This window comes from Acanthochromis polyacanthus, chromosome 11 (genome assembly GCF_021347895.1).
Source record: "Acanthochromis polyacanthus isolate Apoly-LR-REF ecotype Palm Island chromosome 11, KAUST_Apoly_ChrSc, whole genome shotgun sequence".
NCBI classification, from domain to species: Eukaryota; Metazoa; Chordata; class Actinopteri; family Pomacentridae; genus Acanthochromis; species Acanthochromis polyacanthus.
Window position 1 is genome coordinate 5,957,307 of NC_067123.1, and position 23,025 is coordinate 5,980,331.

The window sequence follows — 23,025 nt, forward strand, 5'->3', positions numbered from 1 at the left end:
GAGTAGACTTTCCCAGAGAGGCTGAGAAGTGTGACACCTTGATAACTGGGACACACCAGCCAGTCTTGCTTTTAAAAATGGGAACCACCACCTTGTCTGTTACTATGCAGGCACTAACCCTGATATCCACACAACACTGTAGACACGTGTCAACCAAGACAGTCCAACAACATCCAAAGACTTCATCTGCAATCAGCATCTCAGGGTCATCTGGTCCACACCTGGTGCCTCACTACGTCGAAGTGCTCTTTTCACAATCTGAATTGCTGCTTATGTTTTTACATTGCTGCTGTTATTTCTTAAATGTTTACACTATTCCCCCTTGCAGTTGTAACAATGCAAATTTCCCCAGTGTGGGATTAGAAATGGCTTATTTTAGCATATCGTATCATATCACATCATAAACTAACAGATGAAAAACTGACCATCATCTGTGACCTCACTGTTACAGAAAAGAAATGACTCGTTTGTCTCAGATAAAGAAAAGAAGGAGGAACAGTCTCAAGGATGAAGCCTCATCCTCATCCTTTACACTCAACAGGAAGTTTCATTTTTTTTAATAGAAGGTTGTCAAACAGTATTTCTTCATGAAACGACCGAAGAGACGAGTGAGGAAACATCTACAGTGAGCTTCGATGCTTTTCTGTCGACTTATTATTTCAGAAACAACTAAACATACTACAAGCAGGTGTTCTTGAAGATGAATGTTTGCAGACAACATATTTTTGTGTTGCAGAGACAGTTTGATCAACTGAAGGGTGAAGTCTGTGTGGGGATATGAAAATACTGATGTAAAATAGGCCACCCCTTCAAATGTATTTAATTGGTAATAATACTGTGCTATTCATCTTCAGTTTCCTTTTTTTATTATTATTTTCTTGTCTTTCTCCTAATGTACATTATTTCTGAGCCACACAGTTAGATTTGCTTTAGATGCAATTCATACAGACCGCCGCAAGAGGGAGTTGCTCTCATCGGAACCTCAGGCCGCTGCGGCGTAGAATAAGCAGGCTCTGCTGCACCATGGAAAAGCAGACAGACGGTCTAGATCCGCAGCACAGCATTTATGTTTTGTGCTGTTGTGTTTCAGGTAGTGATGGCGAGATGAAGCTTCATGAAGCACTGAGGCTTTCCATCCAGTTGGTTCACTCATGGGTCGAAGCTTCATGGTGCTTCTTTTGCTCTACTGCGCCATCAAGTGGACAAATAAAAGTAAAACAGGCAGAGTGCCTATAATGACACACTGGCTTTGCTATGTGAAGCTTTGAATTGTGTTTAAATGATAATGCCAATAAACATATAATATACTTAATATAGTGTCTGTTTTTCCTGACAGCAGAGATAGAGAGGAAAGTGGAAACAAATGGGGAGAGATTTGAGATCTGTAGTTTGACTGCTTGATTGAGGTCAGGTTCTGGTTTTCTGTAAAGTGTTTAAATACTTTTAATTGTAATAAGGGCGACATAAATAAAATGTGCTTGTGCTTCTTTTTGTTTTGTGACTGTGCTTGTGGTACCATTACAAAACTAAAGTAGGGACAGCATTTTATTTGATATTATTCAAAAATATGAGAATTTTTCCACAGAGCTGGGATTTAGGTGGTTTCTTTTTTTGGACAATATTTCTCCAGCTCCTTGGAACACCTCACCTTTAATAAAATCATACATATTAGGACTGATAGTTCAATATATGGCAGGTATCCAATATATTATGAGTTTTCCCACATAAAAACCTTATTATGAGTAGTCAACTCAAAATACTCCCACACAGGTGAGGACTTCCTCTTTCTTCCTTGCTCCATCTGTGAGAGACTATTTGTGATACAACCAACAAACATGGAACTGGCAGGAATGTGAATGTTCTTACAGTGTTTTCTTGTAAAATCACTGTCACCACTATATATATATATATATATATATATATATATATATATATATATATATATATATATATATGTATGCACCATCACATGAATTAATCATTACCCAACATCAGTGTATAGCTTACAGCTCATTTTATTAATAATAAATAAAACTTTTGTACATATTTCACTTACACATGTTGTCTTTCAGAATAGGTAACACAGAAACTAACACATGCTTTGCAGGCCCTGCTGTAGAACTGTGGCTCCCAGTGGCTTCTTTACATACACGTCAAAGTAGTGTCTAGTTCCCATGTGACTGAAGAAGGTGACAGAAGGTGCAGACACCAAATACAGGAGTTACATTTACAAATGGTAAAACTGACACACACAAACACCCATAATTTTACACAACCCATAAACCAATGTAAAAGAAAAATATATATAATATCTCACATCAAAGCACTGCAGTTGGGAAATAATCTAAACTGCTGCTCTTCCTACACTTCTCCTACTCCTCCAGCTACTGCTATTTCACACCGAATAATACTAACTAATAATACTTACTGAATAATACTAGCTACAACTTGCTCTCACTCCTCTCTCCACAAACGCCAACAACACCCACAGTGTGACTCGAGATCTGAAACGTTTTAATGGGACAGCGATACGTTGAACGAACCAATCACGTGATCTGCACAAACCGAGGCCTCGTTTGTCATCGGTCACGTGACTTTTTCAGAAGCTACCCAAGCCTCGAAGTGAAGCTTCATCTGACACGCCCACTTTTACTCGAGACACGCCTCGATGCCTCGGTTCATTTGCCCCATCACTAGTTTCAGGTATGTGTTGAGGGCACTGATGGATGAATGTGAGTCATGGTTGCGTTACTGGTGGGACAGTTTGGCCGTGTTTTCCCACCAGGTGTAGTAATTAGGAGTGATTTGTAGGTTTCCAGTCAGAGGCTAGACTAGGCTGGGGTGGCATGCTAGCGCAAGCACGGGGGCGACACATGGATTTGAATTTAGCTAATCTAGAACTACTGTGTTTACTACTGTGAGGCTAAAGAGATTTTTGTACACTTTGTATGTTGGTTTTAATGAATATGTGCGAGGTGTTGTGTAGAATAAGCAGGCTCTGCTGCACCATGAACAAGCAGACAGATGGCCCAGATCCGCAGCACAGCATTTATGTTTTGTGCTGTTGTGTTTCAGAAATAAACCCATCAAAAGATAAGTCATTGGGGAAGGATGAGTGCGCCCCGGGCCAGATATATCTCCACTATTAGTGATTGTAGACAACATTGGACTTTTATAATCTGACTTTTTATTACAAATTATACATTTTAGTAACTCTCTACAGGCTCTATTATCCATTTTGCTTGTTAAAAACATGGGATATACATGTAAATGTAATTTTAAAAAAGTTTTATTAAATTAAAGGAAGGGCTGTGACTCTACATGATGTGAGACAGAGGGGGCGGCGCCCTAGCGCCCTCTATTGACCAGCCGCCCCTGGTTTGAAGTTCTCCAGGGGAATCAAGTGGGACGGCTTCAGACTCTGCTGAAGTGAGTTCCCTGGGCTGCTGCTCTCCTCCTCGAGCCTAGCCGCGCTAGACAACCCACAGCAACAAATTTAATTCTCTGCCAGGGTGGGTCTAGTTACCCTCCATAAGGCTCGATGCTGGATTCTCCCAGAGCCCTAGAGATAGTAAGAGTTGTGACACTCATGCTCTCGCAGCGGGGCGGTCACGTGGTTCATGTAAGCCTGAATAGTTCCAAACAGGCAGCGCTGTCATTTCCTTCTATGGGACTGAAAGCGGCGATTTCACGGTAAAAAAGGAATAAAATCACACCTCCAAGTACTTGTTTGATTATTAATTCATTGGAGTATGTATGTAAATGTTAGTTTTATATTTTGAGCTGTAAGGTGACATATTAAAGACACTTCTGGGTTTTGGAGGGAATGTTTCACATTCGTGTTAGCATGGAAAATCCACTTTTACACAGAAATGTAAGATGATTGAAGATGTTAATTTTTGCCCAGCTGGATTATTGTATTTCCAGACAATATCTATATTTCTCTGATTCACTTACCCGTCGTCTGGGAGTTATTGAAAAGCAGAGTAACAACAGTCCATTCAGCAGATAGTGTCCAGCCACTTCTGATGAGGCAGGAGTTGACTCACTATAACCATTTTAAGACATACACAAAATATATATTCAAGAATAACAACTCATTATGCTTTGATGAATGAAATAGTATGTTTTATTGACAATGGGAGAAACAATGAGGGTCTTCGTGTCTTCAGTGAGGGCTCTCGGGATACTGGCGGATAGATAGATACGATAGATATTAATAAATATATTTGTTAAATACTTACAAGTATAAGTTTATGCATTATAAAGGGTCTCATATAAAGGACGTAGTCTTGACAATTAAAAAGAGGTAGCGATGTAGCTAGGTAGCTTTCAAAGAAGAGCTAACAAGCACATGGCAATGCCTGAAAGTCGGTCATCTGCCAATATTCACAAATACAGATAAATGTATGCACCACAAAGGGCTTCTGATATAATATAAAGACGTTAAATTTAAAAAGAGGTAGCGACTCATCAACAATTAATCCGTCAATATATCCCTGGAGATAACTTCAGAGCTAACAACAGAGTCAAGCTAAAAAAAAAGTAGCAGAAATTCGGTTGTCTACCAAGATAAAAAATATATATAATTACGCTGCGCAAATACAAATAAAGCTCAGCATATGCATCATAAAGAGCCTCTGATAAATATAGGCAGTTGACAATTCAAAAGAGGTAGGCATTTCATCAACTTACCTCCACATATACTCAACGACCTGCAGTGCAAATGAACGGTGGCTGTCACTGTCGAAGCGGTGCTTGGAACTAAACAAGCCTCCACAACCCGGAAGTAGACTGGAAGAAAGCGTACAACGGCACCCTATGGGAGTGTCGCAACTCTTACTATCTCTAGAGCTCTGGATTCTCCTAAAACTGGCCGGACCAATCACCATGAAGTGTAGAGTCAGAAGACGGGCGTAACTAAGTGATGACAGAGGCGCAACGATTCTGACAGACACAACCGGCGCACAATAAACAGTTATCTTTCGACTCGGCTTTGGCCACAGCCCTTAAAGATTTGAAGCTAAAATTCAACTTGAAAGATAAACAAAGGACGGCACTGAAGTGTTTCATTGAGAAGAAAGACGTATTTGGACTTATGCCGACGGGATATGGCAAATCCTTAATATACCAGTTGGCTCCACGGCTCCGCTGGTTGGGAAGCTAATAGGACTTAGCCACAATCCGCCGGTGCTCTCGGAACTACGTCAGCCTATTCGTTGCATTGATTGGTTGTATACCTACCCAATTGCTGCAGAGGGATTTGATAGACAACCTTTTAGCCCGCCTCCCTCCCTGTCGAGCTTCCCTAGACCCTTGTGCCGTCAGAAACATGGGTGTAGCATGGCTAGGCTACTCCTCCTCTGGTGTTTTCTGGATTGTTTTCAGCTGCATGACTTCGTCCACACGGCCTCTGTTGACTCACTCAGTTCAGTAGAACTTTGGAGATGTGTTCCAGTGGTTGGTGGATGTGTGGGGAGATAGAGAGGGACCTTTGAATTGTTCAGAAAGGAAAACAGGAAACCCAGTGGTAGTTTTAGTTTAGGGTGCTACTGTGGTGTGTTTTGGGGTTTTAAGAGGTGAACAGGAAGAAGGTTTTTTCATATTGATGATCTTTTAGGCTGCACAGTGACATAGTGGTTACGACTTTCGCCTTCCAGCAAGAACATCCCCGGTTCAAATCCCGGCCTGGGATCTTTCTGCATGGAGTTTGCATGTTCTCCCTGTGCATGCGTGGGTTTTCTCCGGGTACTCCGGCTTCCTCCCACAGTCCAAAAATATACTGAGGTTAATTGATTACTCTAAACTGCCCGTGAGTGTGATTGTTTGTCTGTATATGTAGCCCTGTGACAGACTGGTGACCTGTCCAGGGTGTCCCCTGCCTTCGCCCGAGTCAGCTGGGATAGACTCCAGCACCCCCCTTGACCCTAGTGAGGATAAAGCGGTGTATAGAGAATGGATGGATGATCTTTTACTTTGTTCCTGGTTGGAATGCCCATCAATGTCAACGTGAAATTCACTTTTAGTTCTGTTGATTTATTTTTATATTACTAACACCCATTTGCTTTTAAATTTCTCACACAAGAAGTGCCCCATGAAAATGTGTATTTGTGTAAAAGCACAACTAGAGATGAAAGCTGAAAATGAGCAACAGCTGCTTTCTGAAAACTGTTGTAGACAGAATACAAGTACAAATATGCTCCACTTTAGTATATCTGACAATATTGAAAGAATAAAAGTGGAGAAATCATTACAGAAACATCAATGGAGGAATATTAAACTGCAGTTTCATTAAAGAGTTAACTGGAAACTAAAAAGTGAGGCACAAATTTGGTTTACATCTGCAGTAGTATATGAGCTGATCTAATGCACAATCAGTCCTACATAACCAACACTGACAGGTAAAATTAAAAATGTGTCACCCATAAGAGTATCCTTTTTCCAAATTAGCACTGTATGTGTCTATAACAGTCCATTTGAATTCAAATTCATCTATTACGTTATGTAAGACCTACTCATCACATTTATGTGCGACGTGTCAAAATTACAATAAATAAACGAGAGAAAACATTCATTTCCATGTTTATTTACATAGTATAAGGTGTTCCAATAAAATTCCTTGTCACCATTTTATTATAAATACACCGTTTTAAACAAGGCTTGATGACCCTCACTAAAATACATCCTTCAAACCTTTTAAACCATAAACAAACACACACACAAAAAAGCTTTAATGGATACAACTATTTCATTTTTTGCACCTTTTTAAATGTTAGTAAATCATGCAAAGCAGAAGTATAGAGTACGAAAATAAAACGATACAGATCAAATGTGTCGCTTTACAAAGAAAAATCAAAACAAGTAAATGTAGTGTAAAATACAAATACTGGGTCTGGTGCAAAGCTTAAAGATCTTTCTCAAAGAAATGTTAATTCATGGCTTTTAGCAGTAGCGCTCTATAGAGTTATGAATATACAGTACATACATTACATGTCTGTGAAGGAAAAAAACATCAGAATAATGTAAATCTTAGCTAATACACATTCAAACCTTATATTGTAGCCCTGTGTGACAACCAGATTTGTGACGTTACACCGTGACGTACTGTACTGACAGTAAAAAGGCTTACCTGAAAACAGTTATTATTACATTAAGGGGAGAAATGCTTTTTCAGTCATGCATCAGTCAGTTTACAGCATTTTCACTGCACTATCCCACGATACTCCCAGTAAAGTGTTCGACAGTATTTTGCAGGCACTTACAAAGCACGGTTTAGGCCTTTATATGATGCGACTTTCACAATGGTCCGCTGTTAACAGAATCTGATAAAACATTATGTGAGCGAGCGTGTTGCATAAAGTCCTCGGTTACAGTGATGGTCAGAGGCCAAAGTAATGCCAGCAGTCTCTGGAAGACATCTGAACGAAGAGCTGGAGGTCATTTCTGCAACAGAAAATTGGACGACAAATATTAGATTCATTTAATGACACAGGCAACAACTTTAAAAGCAATTAAATGATAAATTAGTCTCTTTACCTACTTTTTAAAGTGTCCAGAAAAGCAGTAACTTGTATGTGTTGGTCTTGAAGTTGGATGAATAAAGTCCAGAAGTGTGAGATGGTGTTAATGGTCATATTTAGTGATATTATCCTTTCATGCGCTGTCTTTGATGTTCCTTTCACAAGGTTAGCTTGTTGCTTTAATTCCAGTTTTCTGACAGGCCATCGGGAATGAAATGGAGTTTAGATATTGGTATTTGCGGCAGTGTAGCCCAGGAGAGAAAAGATCTTGAAGCTTGGCATTCTTAAAGCAGACTGTTGTAGTGTTTTTCATCATTGGGAGACTCCATATTCTGCTCTGCAGAGTGGCTTTTTGTCTTTCTTTAGCTTACAGTTTTTTCTCAATATTCAAAAATATACACATGTACAGCATTTTTAGTTTGTACATCCAATTTGGTTCTCTTTAACAGACTATGGGTCGTGAACACTTTTGGTTATAGTGTCACAGTATTTAAAGAGGATGAAATCATGTTTGTGGAACAGTGAATGACAGCCAGCTTTAACAATCAAAAAAATATCATGTACACTTGAAATGCTTGTGATATATAATGAATAAACAGCTGTTGCGTATGCTGACTGCTTACAGTACATACTGAGAAAGTATGAAGAGAAAGCATAACTAAAAGTAAATGTGAAATATACATAAACAAAATGATTCAACTTGTAGAAAATTAAATACTAAAAGTCTCGTAACAACTCCATGCAGAGCAGAATAAAGGCAGTCTTTATTCCACTGAGATTTAGGCATCTGGTGAGCTTTGTGGTTTCATAGCATATCCTTCCCTTAGACAATCATTCTTTAACTTTAGTACCGGCGGCCATAGCTTGGCGAACCGTATGAAGTTGAAGAGAAGGTTGTTGTGAAACTCGATCCTGTGGCGTCAAAACTGCCTCTTCTGGAGCCAGACCTGGAACCGGTTCTTGATCCAGAGCGGGACCCAGTAGCGGAGCCGGACCCGCTGATGCTGTAGGGACTGTAGAGGCCTTTGCTTGACTGAGATGATGCTTCCAGCAGTCGCAGACCTGTCCCCTCCTCTATCATGCTTCTGTCCATAGCGTCCTTGTAGGAGATCTTAAGCTTGGTTTTCGGGCATGTGAGGTATTTTGAATAAGCACTAACATCTCGTAGCTTTTGTGCAGTGCGAGCATCTAAAGTGCCCTTCTTCACGGCGTCGTCAATGGAGACCCTGTTGGTAGCGTCTGGTTCGATTAACCCCCCGGTGAGATACTGGACCTCCAGGAATCGCTGTCCGGCCTCATAGTACAGCCAGCCTTTCTTCAGAGCTTGGGCTGCAGACATTTTGGTTTTCGTTCTGGGATCTTCAAATCCATTGTATGCCTTCTGGGCTAAAGTGATGCGATCCACCATGATTTTATCCACGAGCTGTTTATTCATTGCATCTGCAACAGTGAATTTCTCGCCGGTGTTTGGGTCGATGATGCCTCCTGTGCAGGCCTGAGCTTCCAGCAGCCTTTGGCCTGTGATATTGTCCACCAGGTTCCTGTGAATGGCCTCTGTCACCGACACCTTCTCCAGAGTGTCGGTGTCTAAGATTCCGGCCACAGGTCCAGTTTCTTCTGTGGGGTCATTCCATGTGGTTGCTGGTGTTTTGATAGAAGGTACTGGGCTCATTGGGTAGGAGGAAGAGGAGCCGAAGGAGGAAGATCGTGATCTGCTGCCGCTCATGTTTCCAGAGAGCATGTCTGCAAACTCTGTGATGGACAGCGTTCCTGCTCGGTACTGATCAAGAGCTGACTTATCGATCAGGCCCCTTGAGATGGCGTCATCAATATCATACTGCCGACCAGACCTCCTATCAATGATCATGGACTTCACAACTCCGTCAGATGAGGTGATGGTGATCTCTTCCCATTCACACTCCTGCTCTGCAAGCTCCAGGTAAGTCTGGTGGTCAATAAGGCCTTTCTGATAGGCCTCGTACACCGACATCTCTTTGCCAGATTCTGGATCGACAATGACGACCCTTCGTTTGCGAACAGAAGACTTGGACGATGTCTTCCTCTCACGCTTCTTTTCTTTCAGCAGCAGCAGAGCAAGCCCAGTCTCTGGGTCCGTCATACATCTCTCCATCAGCTGCAGGTAGGTGAGGTTTTCCTCAGTGTTGGGGTCAAAGAAGCCCTTGGTGTCATCAGACGGGTCAGTGAGGATCTCATTCATTTCCTGATCAAAGAGACCACGTTCGTATGCTGTTTCAACTGGCAAACGGTGGCTCTCCTGAGGATCAATTATTCCACCTGTAGCAATCTGAGCCTCCAGTAGACGGATGCCGTGGTCTTTCAGAATGAGTCCCTTTTTCATGGCCTGGAAAAGAGAGATTACCTTTCCAGAATAAGGGTCCTTGTAACCAGTGACGGCTCGTTCAGCTGAGAGGAGTTTGTCTTTAAACTCTGGGCCAACAACACTCATTTTTACAGCTTCACTGACATTTAGTTTCAGGTTCTTGATGGGATCAATCACATAACCTGTGGCGGCTTGAGCCTCGAGGAGCTCAAAGGCGGTCCCTGGTCTGATCATGTTCTTCTTCATTGCTTGGTAAATAGAAAGCCGGTCTTTACTAGATTCTACATACACACCAGCAATGCAGCTGGTTCCCTCCAGGTATTTCTTCACGTCCCTGCTGACTTCCTCCACAGTGATAACACCCTCATTGAGTTCATTGTAAGTCTTCTGGTCAATAATCTGCGAGCGGAGAAGCTCATCCACAGTGATTTGCTTTCTGAGACCCTTAAAGAGAAGCCTTCTGTCTGCCAGCGAAAGCAGCCGCAAACCGCTTTCTTTATCAACTCTGCATCTTTTCAGTAGCTGAGCATAAGACTGCTTCTCATCAGTTGTTGGATCAGTGTAACCTCGCACATCAGTGGTAGGTTCAGATATTCTGTCGAGAGTCTCTTTGTTGATGTATCCACGCTGCATGGCAACATCAGTGGGGAGATGGAAGTAGTATTCAGGATCCATCAGCCCTCCAGTGGCATTCTGGGCTTCCAAAAGCCTCAAGGCATAATCTTCTGGGATCAGATCTTTTTTCATTGCTTGGAAGAGAGAAATCACCTTTCCACTGTATGGATCCTTGTAACCTGTAACTGCTCTCTCAGCAGAAAGGAGTTTGTCATGAAGTTCAGGACCCACGAGCCCCTTGCGTACAGCTTCATCAACTGTTAGAAGTTCATCTTTTACTGGATCAATCATGAATCCTGTTGCTGCTTGGGCCTCGAGGAGATTCAAAGCAACTTCAGGCGTAATCTTTCCGCTCTTCATCGCCTGGTAAATGCTGATCTTTGGAGGACTGTCTGACATGATTCCAGCAATGCAGCCGGTGCCAAAAAGGTATTGTTTCACCGATGGCATCTCCATCACCTCACGAATGGTCATCTTCTCTTGTTTCAGGAGGTTGTATGTGTGCAAGTCAATGATTCGTGAACTGTACAGCTCCTCAATAGTCACTCTTCTCCTGATAACGTCACATGACATGCCCTGCTCGGTCTTTAGAGTTTCCCTTTGTTCAATGATTTCAATGATGATGATTAACATTCTATCCTTTGTAATTTGTCCCAGGCGGTATTGCTCCAGAAGGCGGCGTCTTTCCTCTTCTGGAAGCATATTTGAGTTCATGACTTCCCAAATGCTCATACTCTTTCCTGCAAAGCTCTTGTGAGGGATCTCCACTTGAGTGTTAGCCAGGTCTGACTGGGCTTGTTCCTCCGTGTACTGATAAGATTTCTCGACAGGAGCAGGAGATTCGACCTTTGACAGGGGCAGGTAACACAGGCCAGTGTTGGGATCTCTGATGCATTTCTCCAGCAGCTGCTTGTAAGTTACACTTTCATTGGTGTTGGGGTTGGTGAAGCCCTTCACGTCACCTGAAGGTTCATTAAAGGATTTAGACATTTGTTTGCTGAAGTATCCACGTTGAATGGCCACATCGTTGGGAACACGATGACTGCTGACGGGATCAATTATCCCTCCTGTAGTAAACTGGGCCTCCAGAAGAGGAATAGCATGCTCTCTCAACACAAGTTCTTTCTTCAAGGCTTGGAGGAGGGAAATCGTATTGCCTGTGTATGGGTCTTTGTATCCCGTCACTGCTTTTTCAGCTGATAGGAGTTTCTCATGAAGCTCCGGACCAACAACTCCAGCCTTTACAGCATTATCCACGGAGTATTTCAAGTTTTTGACAGGATCAGTGATGAAACCAGTTCCAGCTTGGGCTTCAAGTAGACCCAACCCAGTGTTTTGTTGTATAACATTCTTTTTCATTGCTTGATATATGCTCAGCTTTTCATTTGAATCTGCCATGGCGATGCCATCAATGCGGTCTGTACCTTGCAGGAACTTCTTGACTTTATCAGTGTCACTGACTTCTTTAGGGGTCTTTTTACCCTGTTGGAGTTGATCGAATGTTGCCTTATCGATTATGTTGGAATGAAGTAATGAGCTGGCAGTGACTGGTGACCTAAGACCTTCAAAGCAGGCCTCTTCTTTAGCTTTGTCCTCTTTTTCATCAACCATTGTTATTACAATCTTTATGAGCCTTTCAATGGTTACCTGTCCCATTCTGTACTGGCGGATCAGTTCTATTCTCTGTTCCTCAGTGATGTACTCGGAGTGAATGATCTCCCAGATTGTGACCTTTCTTCCTTTGAAAGGTCCATACTCCAGCTCCATGGTTGCTTGGTTCAAGGCCTCTTTTGTTTTAGCCTCTGTAATCTGTTTCTCTTCTTTTGGCTTTGGGGCCTTCTTTGAGAGGGGGAGCAATGGGAGTCCAGTTTCTTTGTCTGTGATACATTTATTCATGAGCTGTGCATAGGTTGCATCCTCCTGTGAGTTGGGATCATAAAACACCTTGGTTTCATCAGTGTTTTGGTTCAAGGTCTTGCTTATTTCCTCATTGAAATATCCACGCTTGCAGGCAACCTCATGTGGGACACGATAGCTTTTCATGGGATCAATGATTCCACCTGTTGAAAGTTGTGCTTCGAGCAGGCGGATGCCTTGGTCTTTCTTTATGAGGCCTTTGTTCATGGCTTCAAACAGAGACACTGTTTTTCCTGTATATGGATCTTTGTAGCCGCTGACAGCTCTTTCTGCTGACAGAAGTCTTTCATGCAGCTCTGGACCAACAAGACCCGACTTAACGGCTTCATCCACAGGAACCCGCTCATTTTTAACAGGATCAATTACAAACCCAGTGGCTGCTTGAGCTTCAAGAAGATTCATGGCCGTCTCTGGTGAGAGCAATTCTTTTTTCATAGCTTGGTAAAAAGGCATTTTCTCTTTGGTGGGTTCATTTAACAGTCCAGCGATGCTTGGGGTTCCTTGCAGCGCTTTCTTTACAGGATCCATCTCGGAGATCTCTTTGACTGTTACCTTTCCATTACTCAACTTGTTGAACAAGTCTTTGTTTATGATCTTGGACTCGAGCAGTTCATTGGCAGTCACTGGAGCTCTCAAACCATTGAAGACATTTCCATTGTTCTTCTCCTTGTCTTCCACAACAGTGATGACAATTTTGATGATCTTTTCCACTGTGATCTTGCCCGTCTTGTACTGACGAATCAACTCTCTTCTTTGTTCCTCAGTGAAGTACTCTGAATTTATGACTTCCCAAATGGTGACAGTTTTTCCTTTGAATCTTCCAAAAGGCACATCGAGGTTTGATTTGCTGAACACCTCTTTAGTCTCCAGATCTGTGTAAGTTCTCTCAGTCTGAGCAGCTTTTTCTGTCACTGGTAATATCAGCAGGCCAGTTTCTGCATCCTTAGTGCATTTCTCCAGCAGTTGTTTGTAGGTGAGTTGCTCCTGAGTGCTGGGGTCGATGAACAATTTGCAATCGTCACTTGGATCGGTGAGCTTCTTGTTCATGTCTGCATCAAACTGACCCTGTTTGTAGGCCATCTGCAGTGGAACTCTGTGGCTGTTGATGGGATCAACGATGCCACCGGTGGCCAGCTGTACATCGAGGAATTTGGTGGCTTGGTCCTTCTCAATAAGTCCCTTCTTCATGGCTTCAAAAAGGGAGATTTTGTCTCCAGTATAGGGATCTTTAAAGCCAGTGGCTGCCCGCTCTGCAGACAACATCTTATCATGGAGTTCAGGGCCAATTAACTCCTCCTTAACAGCTTCATCCACAGATAGAAGTTTATTTTTCACTGGATCGACGATGTAGCCGGAAGCTGCCTGAGCTTCCAGAAGCATTGCAGCAGTGTTGGGAGAAATCTTTTTTTCTGTCATCGCTTTGTAGACGCTCATTTTCTCTTTGGATGGAGTCAAGACACCTCCGACACAGCTGTTTCCTTTAAGGCACGATTTAACTTTCTCGGTCTTTCCAAGGTCTTGCACGGACACTTTGCCCTTTTTCAGTTTGTCGAACTCCTTCTTGTTGAGGATGCCGATGTCAAGAAGCCTCTCAGCTGGAACTTTTTCTCTGATTCCATCAAACGCAAATGGTGATCCTTCATCTTTCTTCACTCCGTCCACTTCTACAGAGCCGTTGAAAACTTTCTTTGTTGTTCCCACCATCGTCATGGCCACCAGCTGCTCCTCAGGAACCTTATCAGTCTGAACTTCGATTTCCTTGGTTTTGGATGCACTTTGTTTGGAAGCAACCTCAAGATTCTGAAGCTTCTCTCTGAGCTTCTTGTTCTCCTCTTCCAGGATCTTTTCTTGCTCAAGCCTTTTCTTTTCAAGCACTTCCATTTCTTTCTGCTTGTTTTTCATCTCCGCCTCAGCCTCCTTTTGTTTCTTTACAGCTTCGTCCATAATGGCCTGAAGCTTCTTCTTCTCCTCTTCCATTAGCTTGCGCTGACGTTCCTGTTCATCTTTGAGAGCTTTGGCCTTATTCACCTCATCCTCGAACTGTTTCTCGAGCATCTTCTTCTCATCTTCAACGGCCTTCTCTCTTTTCAGCAGCAGATCCTTCTCCGTGAGGAAAGACTGCTGAAGTTTGGCCTTCTGTTGCTCAATTTGTTCTTGCTGGGCATTTGCCATCTGATTGAAAAAAAAAAGAAAAATCAGTAAAATGTTCATGAAACATCCCTCAATCATTGCATAAAACCTAAATGAATATTTGAAGGAATAGCACTTTGGAAACTCTTGCAAACATTTACATTTGAATATACATGTTTAGTCTGTATGATAAATATGGCTATAGCCAACAACTGGTTAGCTTAGCATCAAGACTACAAGACTAGCTTGGCTTTCTCCAATGGTAATACAAACCAGCACCTCTAAATCTCACTGGTCTAAATATTTTATCTCACTTGGTTAGTGTGAGATTAAAACTAAGCTAACTACCTTTTGCCTTAGCCTTATATTTAGCTTACAGACTAATATGGCTCTTTTCAAGTAACTTTTTCCAAAAGGTTTGAAATATAGGACCATTTCATCAGGTATCAGCAATTGGCTTAGCCCATCACCAGTTGCTTATTTTTGGATGATTTTTGTCATTTTATGATGCTAAATTTAATGTTTTGACACCTTGAGAATTCAACTTGGTAAATAATTAATCTGTAAAGAGCAAAATAAAGCACAGTTGCAGTTGGGCCAAAAATTGCATGGTTTTCTTGCACCGATTTGCTTTTACAAAACAAAGCTAAAGGTCAATTAAGCCGCCTTTAGTGGTTGATCGATTGATTGTTGCGGAAAGGCATTTTATAAAACATGTTAGGGAACTAAACCAAAAACTGTTTGCAGATAAAATAAAGATCATTATTATTATTATTACATTCAGCTTGCATCTCCAATATGCCATACCTATTTCATGTGTCTTTATTCTATCCAAAACCTGTAAAAAAAATACTGAAAATCACAAGCAAGGTTGCCAGAAAAAAAATCTGTAAAAAATGGTTGAGTACTGCTCAAAAAATCTAAATAAAATAATGACAAATACCTCTAAATGAACATTTTTTAAAATTTAAATAGAGTTCAAAACAGTGTAAATTTACAGTGAAATATCACAGAAGAATAATTATCATTTATGAAAATACAGATTTTTGTTGTTATTTTATTACTTATTATCTGTAAATTAACAACACAGTTAAAGTCTGTAAAATAATACAACCTTTTTTATTTACAGGGAAAACCTTAAACAATTACATATTTTTTCCACTGTAGTGATCATTTTACTTCTGTTGTGGTGTGTTTAGAATGACTTTCATATAAACTGAAAATATCTCTAAATTTAAATTTTTTCAGATTTAAATACACTTTAAAATAACATATTTTTACAGTAAAACATCATAGAAAAATAATAACCATTTATGAAAAAAATGCTTTTGATGTGACTTTATCATTCAAATTATTATTTTTTCTGTGATTTTAATAGTTTTTAACTATAAATGAACAAAACAGTGAAAATCTGTAAAATGATAAGAAATTATTCAAAAATTTACAGGTAAAAACCTTTAAAAATCTATTTTATTTTTACACTACGGTGACCGTTTCATTTCTGTTGTGTTGTGCTTTGAAGACTTTCATACAAATTGCTGCATGTTAACTCAAGATGCTGCAATTTACATGAAGTGTGTTTGCACAGTCATAACACTGTAGTTAGTGTGTTTCACAGGACTGTGTTAATTGTAAGGGTTCCACTACTTTACTGATAGTGTTAATTCGGGTCACAGTACCTCTTTGGACTTCTTCTGAAGCTCCTCCGCCTCCTTTTTCAGTTTCTCTCGCTCTTTTTCCAGGTCAGCTATGGATTTCTTCAGGTCATCGGCTTCTCTCGTGCTCTGCAGCCTCTGTGTCTCCAACTTCTGCACGACGATCTCGGTCGTTTGTTTCTCCGTCGCTTGAAGACGAGTTTTGGCTTCGTCGGCTTGTTTCTTGAACTTCTTGGCCTCCTCGTCGGCTTTGGCCTGAGCATCGCTGAGCTCTTTCACCCTCAGCTTCAGTTTCTCGGCTTCGGCTGAGACTTCCAGCTGCCTCTTGCGCTCGACCTCCAGAGATTTTTGGAATCCTTCGGTCTCCTTATCCAGGCGCTGCTGGATCTGCTGCTTGTCCTCCAGCAGTTTTTTAGCCTTCTCCTGCGCCTGGTCCTTCTGTTTCTGCAGCTCCTCCGCTTCAGCTTTCAGTTTGGTCGCCTCTTGGATGGCCTGCATCTTCTCCTTCAGCATTTTCTCTGCCAGCGCCCTCTGCTCGGCCAGGTCGGCCTCGGCGATCTGCCTCTGTCTGGCGGTTTCTTCGGCCTGCACGCTGAGTCTAGCGGCGTCCTCCGCCAGGCTCTTCATTTTCTCTGCTTCCTCTGCCAGCAGCTTCTGCGTCTTATCTTTGTCTTTCTTCATGAGGCGTCGGTTCTCCTCCTCGATCTTCTGCTTCAGCTTCAGCAGCTCGTCCATCTGGAGCTTAACTTGGGCCAGTTCGTCCTCCACCTGTGCCTTCTGTTTGACGGCATCATTGACTTGTCCTTTGACTCTCTGGAGCTCCTCGTCCAGCACTGCCTTCTGTTTATCAGTTTCATCCAGCTGCAGTTTAACCACCGTCAGTTCCTTCTCCACCTGAGATTTCTGCTTCAGCGCTTGCTCGGCCTCTTTCTTGTGCTTTGCCATCTCTGCGTCGGCCTGCTGCTTCTGCTTCAGAGCCGCTGCCTCGGCCGCCGCCCTCTTCGACGCCTCCTCCTCGGCTTCTTTCTTCAGTCTCTCGGCATCTTTCTGAGCTTTGGCCTGTTTAGCAGCTTCAGCCTCTGCAGCTTTTTTCTGCTTCTCAGCTTCCTCGGCTTTCTGACGCAGTGCGGCCGCCTCTTTCTCGGCTTTCACTTTGGCTTTCTCTGCAGCTTCGGCGAGGTTCTTAGCGTTCTTGAACTCATCTTTCAGCTTGTCCTGAGCGAGAACGTCCTCCTTGTTCTTGCTGAGAACATCTTGAGCTTTCTTTTCGGCAGCGCTGCATTTCTGTGCCGCCTCTTTGGCCAGAACCGCCTGCTTCTCAGCCTCCTTCTCAGCCTGGTCTTTCTGTTTGTTTGCTTCGGCCGCCTTCTGTTTGAGGCGTTCCACTTCCTCCTGAGCAGCTTTGCACTGTCGAGCTGCTTCCTCTTCTGCTGCAGTGATCCTCTTCACCTTCTCCTCGGCTTCTTTCCTCTTCTTCTCCTCCTCTGCAGCGAGCTTTTTCAGCTTCTCGGCCTCGGCTTCAGCTTTGACTTTGCTCTTCTGCGTCTCGTCAGCGATGCCCTTCAGTTTCTTCAGCTCTCCCTCCAGATCTGACTTCTCCTTGGAGGCTTTCTCAAAGTTGATCCTGATGAGATGGATCTCCTCCTCGACCACCTTCTTCTGCTTCAGAGTTTCCTCCACCATGGTTTTCTGTCTCACCAGCTCGGTGTCAGACGAGCTCTTCAGGTGGGTGATCTTCTCCTGGATCTGCTGCTTATGCTGAGCAGCTTGATCCTCCAGCAGCTTCCTCTGATAAGCTTCATCCTCAGCTTTCCTCTTCAGTCTTTCGTTTTCCGCTTCTTTAGCCTTCAGTGCGATTTCTGCTTCAGTCTTCAGCCGAGTCGCCTCATTGATGGCGGCCAGCTTTTCCTTGAGGATTTTTTCCGCCTCGGCTCTTTGCTGCGCCGCCTCGTCCTCCGCCATCTGCCGCTGCTTCTTTGCCTCTTCGGCGACCGATCTCATCCTCGCTGCCTCCTCGGCCAGCTGTTTCATCTTCAGCGCTTCGGACTCCAGCAGCTGTTTGCTCTTTTCCGTGTTGGACAGCGTCTGCTTCTCCGCTTCAATCTTCATCTTCAGAAGAGCGTCCATTTCAGCTCGGACTTTAGCCAGCTCGTCCTCCAGTTGCTTTCTCTGCTTCTCGGCGGCGTTCACCTCGTTCTTCAGTCGCTGCAGCTCGTTGTCCAGCAGGCCTCTCTGCTGCTCGGCGTGTTCGAAGTCGGCCTTCAAGCGAATGCACTCTTGCTCTGCAGATAGTTTTTGCTGAGCGACTTGTTCGGCAAACTTCCTCTGTTTTTCCAGCTCTATCTCTGCGTTCTCCTTCTGTTTGAGCGCAGCCTCTTCAGCTTTAGCCCTCTTCTTGGCGTCTCGCTCTGCTTCAACCTTCTGCCTCTCTGCGTCCTCCTGAGCTTGACTCTTCTTCTGAGCTTCCTCCTCGGCCTGAAGCCTCAGACGAAGAGCCTCGTTGGCTTTCTGCCTCCATATTTCCAGCTCTTTCTCGGCCTGCTCTCTGGCTTTGTTGGCTTCCTCCTGCTGTTTCCTGAGCTTGTCGGCCTCCTCCTGCAGCTGGAGGACGGTTCCCTGCTCTTTCTTCAGAGACTCCTCCAGCTTTGTCGCCTTCTCATTGAAGGACATGGATCTGGTCTGCAGCTCTGTGGCGGCGGTCTTCTGCGCCACCTCCTCCACCACCTTAATCTGCCTCAGTTTCTCCTCCTCGGCCTGCTTCATGCGCCTCTCCGCCTCCTCGGCTTGCATTTTGAACTTCTGCAGGTCGTCCAGCGCTTTCTGCTTTTGCTTCGCCGCCTCTTTTTCCGCCTCGGACTTGCGCTTCAGCTCGTCCTCGGCATTCTTCTTCTTCTGCGTCTCCTCGGTCACCTGCTTGCGAAGCCTCTCGGCCTCCTCCTGAGCAGCTTTCCTGAGCTTCTCGGCGTCGGTGGCTTTGTCTCTGAGCGTCTTCAGCTCGTCCTCGGCCGTGCTCTTCTGCTTGATCGTCGTCTCCAGCTGGACTCGGATGATGTGGATCTCCTCCTCGATCTTGGTGCGACTGAGCAGCGCCTCCTCCAGCTGCTGGTTCTTGGACTTGATCTCCTGCTCCGACAGACTCTTCAGATGATGCAGCTCCTGTTGGATGTTTTGCTTCTGCTTCTCGGCGTCCACGGCGACGTCCTGCCTCTTGTTGGCCTCCTCTTTCATCTTGGACTTCAGCTCCTCGGCCTCTTTCTCTGCTTTGGCCACAGATTTGGCCTGGGCCTCGGCCAGCTGTTTCTGCTTATCTAACTCCGCCTGAATCTCTGCCATCTTTTTCCTCTCCTCTTCTTTTAGCTTTTCAGAGGCCTTCTGTATTAGTAGAAGCAAAGAGGGAGTAAAAGGAGTTGAGAAAATGTTAGCGGTGTTAGATTATAAAAAAAAAATCAACATGAAAGTAGTTACAACACGTAGGTACATAAAAATGTAAATACATGAGAACAGCTTATTATTTACAACAGACAGTTTTTAACTGTATGGGGAAATGCTTGTCATGTTCATCTAATGTATGGCACACAGAATGACACTTTACTTCACAACACAGGACGACACTACACTCTGCTGTCATGCATCTAAATGATTTGTGTTTTATATTATATATTATAATTCCATTTACTGTACGGTAAATTCTACATATGTGAGAACAGAAATCTTGGGTGTTGCTGCTGACGTATTTCTATGAAAGAAATGGGGTTTTAAAGTGAGAACTGTTGCATAATTCAGTCACCATTTGATATTTAAGCTTTATATCCTTAAAGCAAAGCAGCCTATAATAAGTAACTGAGGAGAAATATGCAGGGAATAAATAATTAGCAACATGCAAAAAAGAGCTAAGCGCAGACGGAAAGATGGCAAAGACCTAAATAAAGAGAAACAGCCCAGTAATCTGAATAGGCGTATTTTATGGGTTTGCAGGTAATCAGAATTGAAAGAAAGCGAATAACCGTCACTATGAAGAGTAGCATAGTGATGCAGCAAACACAGCATGACCTCATGTAACAAACACGCTTGGATTGACATGTAAAAACCCCTTTCAGACATGAACTTCTTTCTGTTGATCTAAACGTGTCGGACGCTCACTTTTCTCTCATTTTTTAGCTTTCAACGCAGCACAAGTCTGAAGTGCATGCAGTCATGTTAACCTATATTTAAACAATGCGAGTTTTATCCCACATTTTAGCACCAATGTTGGCATTTCTGGTTCATTTTGCCCTACAATTTTAAATCTATTACTAAACTAAAAAACACCCATAAAATGGTACTTTACTACATAGAAGACAGACTTTAACAGGTCAGATTAAGGAGACTCACAAATACTGAATGTAAGCCAGGGTTTTTTGTACTAAACATTACCAGAAGTTGAAGTTTCAGTTTGACACTTCCAGTTGTTTAGGAGTCCTCTGAGTTTATTAAATACTTGCAGCATCAGGATCCATATGAACGTCTCCAATATGAGCTGTACACATTTACAGCACTAACTTTATTACTTACGTACAATTAGAAAGGATTCCAAGTGAAGAACTTTGAGCTGTGTGAAGGATTTTTTTCACATTTCAGCACCAATATTGACCAAAAAACATCTTTGGTGGTCACCTTTCTCGTTAATTTTGCTCTAAAATTTCACATCTGCTTCAAACTGAAATGTCAATAAAAATCTAACTTTACTATAAAGAAGACAGACTTTTAAAGGTCAGAATTATGAGATTTACTGACATTGAATGTAAGCCAAATTTGGATTAGCAGTAGCTAAAGTTTAGCTTGTTGCTTCCAGCTGTTTAGGAGTCTTTCCTCTGTGTTTATTAAATACCTGCAGCATCAGGATCCACATGAACGTCTCTAAATAAAGAGTTCTATGCGCATGGATCAACAAAAGTAATTTAATTTATTACTTATTATTAAAAAAAATATCCCTGACATGGAGACAGGATGGATCTGGATCTAACAGCCGGTCAGACTGTGGAGTTTTCTTCACAAAATACATAAAATCCAAGTAAATTATTTGTTCCATAGCAGATATAGGTGTGGTCTTCTGTTAATTAGTGCATTATTATAACAAACATTGCACAAATAAAGTCACAAGGAATGTTAAAAAGGACCTTCATCGAATGCCGTCAGTATTTCATGTCTGAAAAGGGCTTGAGCGACAAAGACACAAATCCAAGATTAAGTGACGCTAACTCTGACAACAGAGACGACAAACATCACGAGATGAGATAAATAAGACTGCGCTGATGTGTACGGGTGGCTGACACCTACAAGGAAGGTTCAACATTTTAGAAACCTGTCACACTCATCCTCTGAACTACAGCTGGTTTTCCTGAATTGGTCTCATAATTTAATTTTGTCAAGCAAATCAACGCAACAAAACAGTAGAGTTGAAGTTATTAGTGATAAATGGTCAAAAACCTAATTTTCTACAATTTTGATCATGTTTTAGGTCATTTTTGAGCACAACAGTGAAAAATAGCAACAATAATCTTTGGATTTGCTGCCTTTATTTGTATAATTTTCTCATTTTCATATTTTTGGGAAAAAAGACATCTGAAGGAATCACTCTGCATTCAAATCCTTTAAAAACACCATCAGTGCTTTAATAAAGCAATATGTTAGGATGACAGAACTGCATATAAAAGCTGTCAAATTTCATTAAAAGTTGATATTTTAAGGCCAATTTCTCATCCAGAGACACGCTTTCCAAGAATTGTTGAACCTTCCTGTCACTGAAGACGAGGATCTGGTGTAGAGACGGATGAAATGGAACCGAGAGGGTCGTTTTTAAATACCTGGTGCTTTGGGGTGAATTCACCTCATAAGCGTGTGACTAATACTCATCATGACAAAGCACTGGCGAGCAGGTCGAAGGGATCAAACACAATAGAAAGTTAGAAAGTAGGAGGGAGGGGGTAAAAAAAAAAGTAAAGGTAGGTTGAAAAATAAAGCATCCGAGAATTCAGGGAGCCGAACTCAAGCCTTCAAACCACAAGTTCGGGTGATTTCAAGAGGAAATAAAGAAGCAGACACCAAATCAAAAGCTGTTCTGAAAATGTGACTGAATTGAGGAGTTTACCAGCTATTAATATGTGACATGAGTTGACTAACGGCGTCGGGAATGGGAGACATGTGCTGGATGTGATGTTCTGGATGAAACCGTTTGCTTCACCACCGTCCTACTGACACGTCTGGATCTTTAAGGTAAAGTGCCAACATTCTGCTTTAGAGATGACAAATGATTTCCCATACATGAGCCGGTTAACGGGTGTTGGAGTTAGTGAGGTTTTTGTGTTTTTTTTATCAGAAGCAGTTACCTCCTCATCCTCCAGGCGGCGCTGTGTGTCGGTGATGAACTTGATGTACTGACTGGTGAGGGTCATCAGCTCGCTGTAGCGGGTTCTCAGCGTCACGTACTGGAAGAAAAGCAGAATTAACAGCATATTAAAACTTAGTAACTTGTCTGTAGATGCTTGAATAGACTCGCTGCAGCTTGTGTGTCCGGCCTTTTGCTTTTTAACATCATTAGATTACAATTTTTTACAAATTCCTCGATCCAGACTGATGTATAAAGCAGGTTTTCTAAGAGACAGCTCCAGAACTTTGGTTATCACTTCTCGCCAATTTGTTTTTCCTCGCTATCTTTGCCAGTTTAGATCCAATTTCAAGTCTTTTCTTGGTGTACAACTCTAATGACCGCCTTTTAATTAACCCTTGTGTCGTCCTGCGGGTCAAAATTGGCCCGTTTAAGAGGTGGAAAATGTGGGGAAAAAAAAAAATTTCACAGTGAAACTTCTGA

The 23,025-nt window shown here is 42.5% G+C and overlaps 1 protein-coding gene and 1 long non-coding RNA gene across 15 annotated transcripts in view; both read right to left on the reverse strand.

The window, feature by feature from the left end:
* Positions 1-4,106: 4,106 nt before the first annotated feature.
* LOC127536077 (uncharacterized) lies at positions 4,107-4,801 on the reverse strand. The gene is made up of 2 exons (XR_007945083.1): positions 4,696-4,801; positions 4,107-4,189 (listed from the first exon to the last, which is right to left on the reverse strand). It is a non-coding gene; the product is annotated as an uncharacterized LOC127536077 (long non-coding RNA).
* Positions 4,802-6,570: 1,769 nt separating this feature from the next.
* Positions 6,571-23,025, reverse strand: part of pleca (plectin a) — a 192,656-nt gene continuing 176,201 nt past the window's right edge. For 13 of the 14 annotated variants that reach the window (XM_051955506.1, XM_051955504.1, XM_051955503.1 and 10 more), the window contains 4 exons: positions 22,544-22,642; positions 16,203-19,550; positions 7,541-14,565; positions 6,571-7,443 (listed from right to left, as the gene is read on the reverse strand). In XM_051955506.1, the coding sequence (XP_051811466.1) occupies positions 8,365-14,565; positions 16,203-19,550; positions 22,544-22,642 (9,648 nt within the window). In that variant the 3' untranslated portion in view covers positions 6,571-7,443; positions 7,541-8,364. Of the gene's footprint in view, positions 7,444-7,536; positions 14,566-16,202; positions 19,551-22,543; positions 22,643-23,025 lie in introns of all 14 variants that reach the window. The other variant, XM_051955498.1, reaches the window with a different exon arrangement.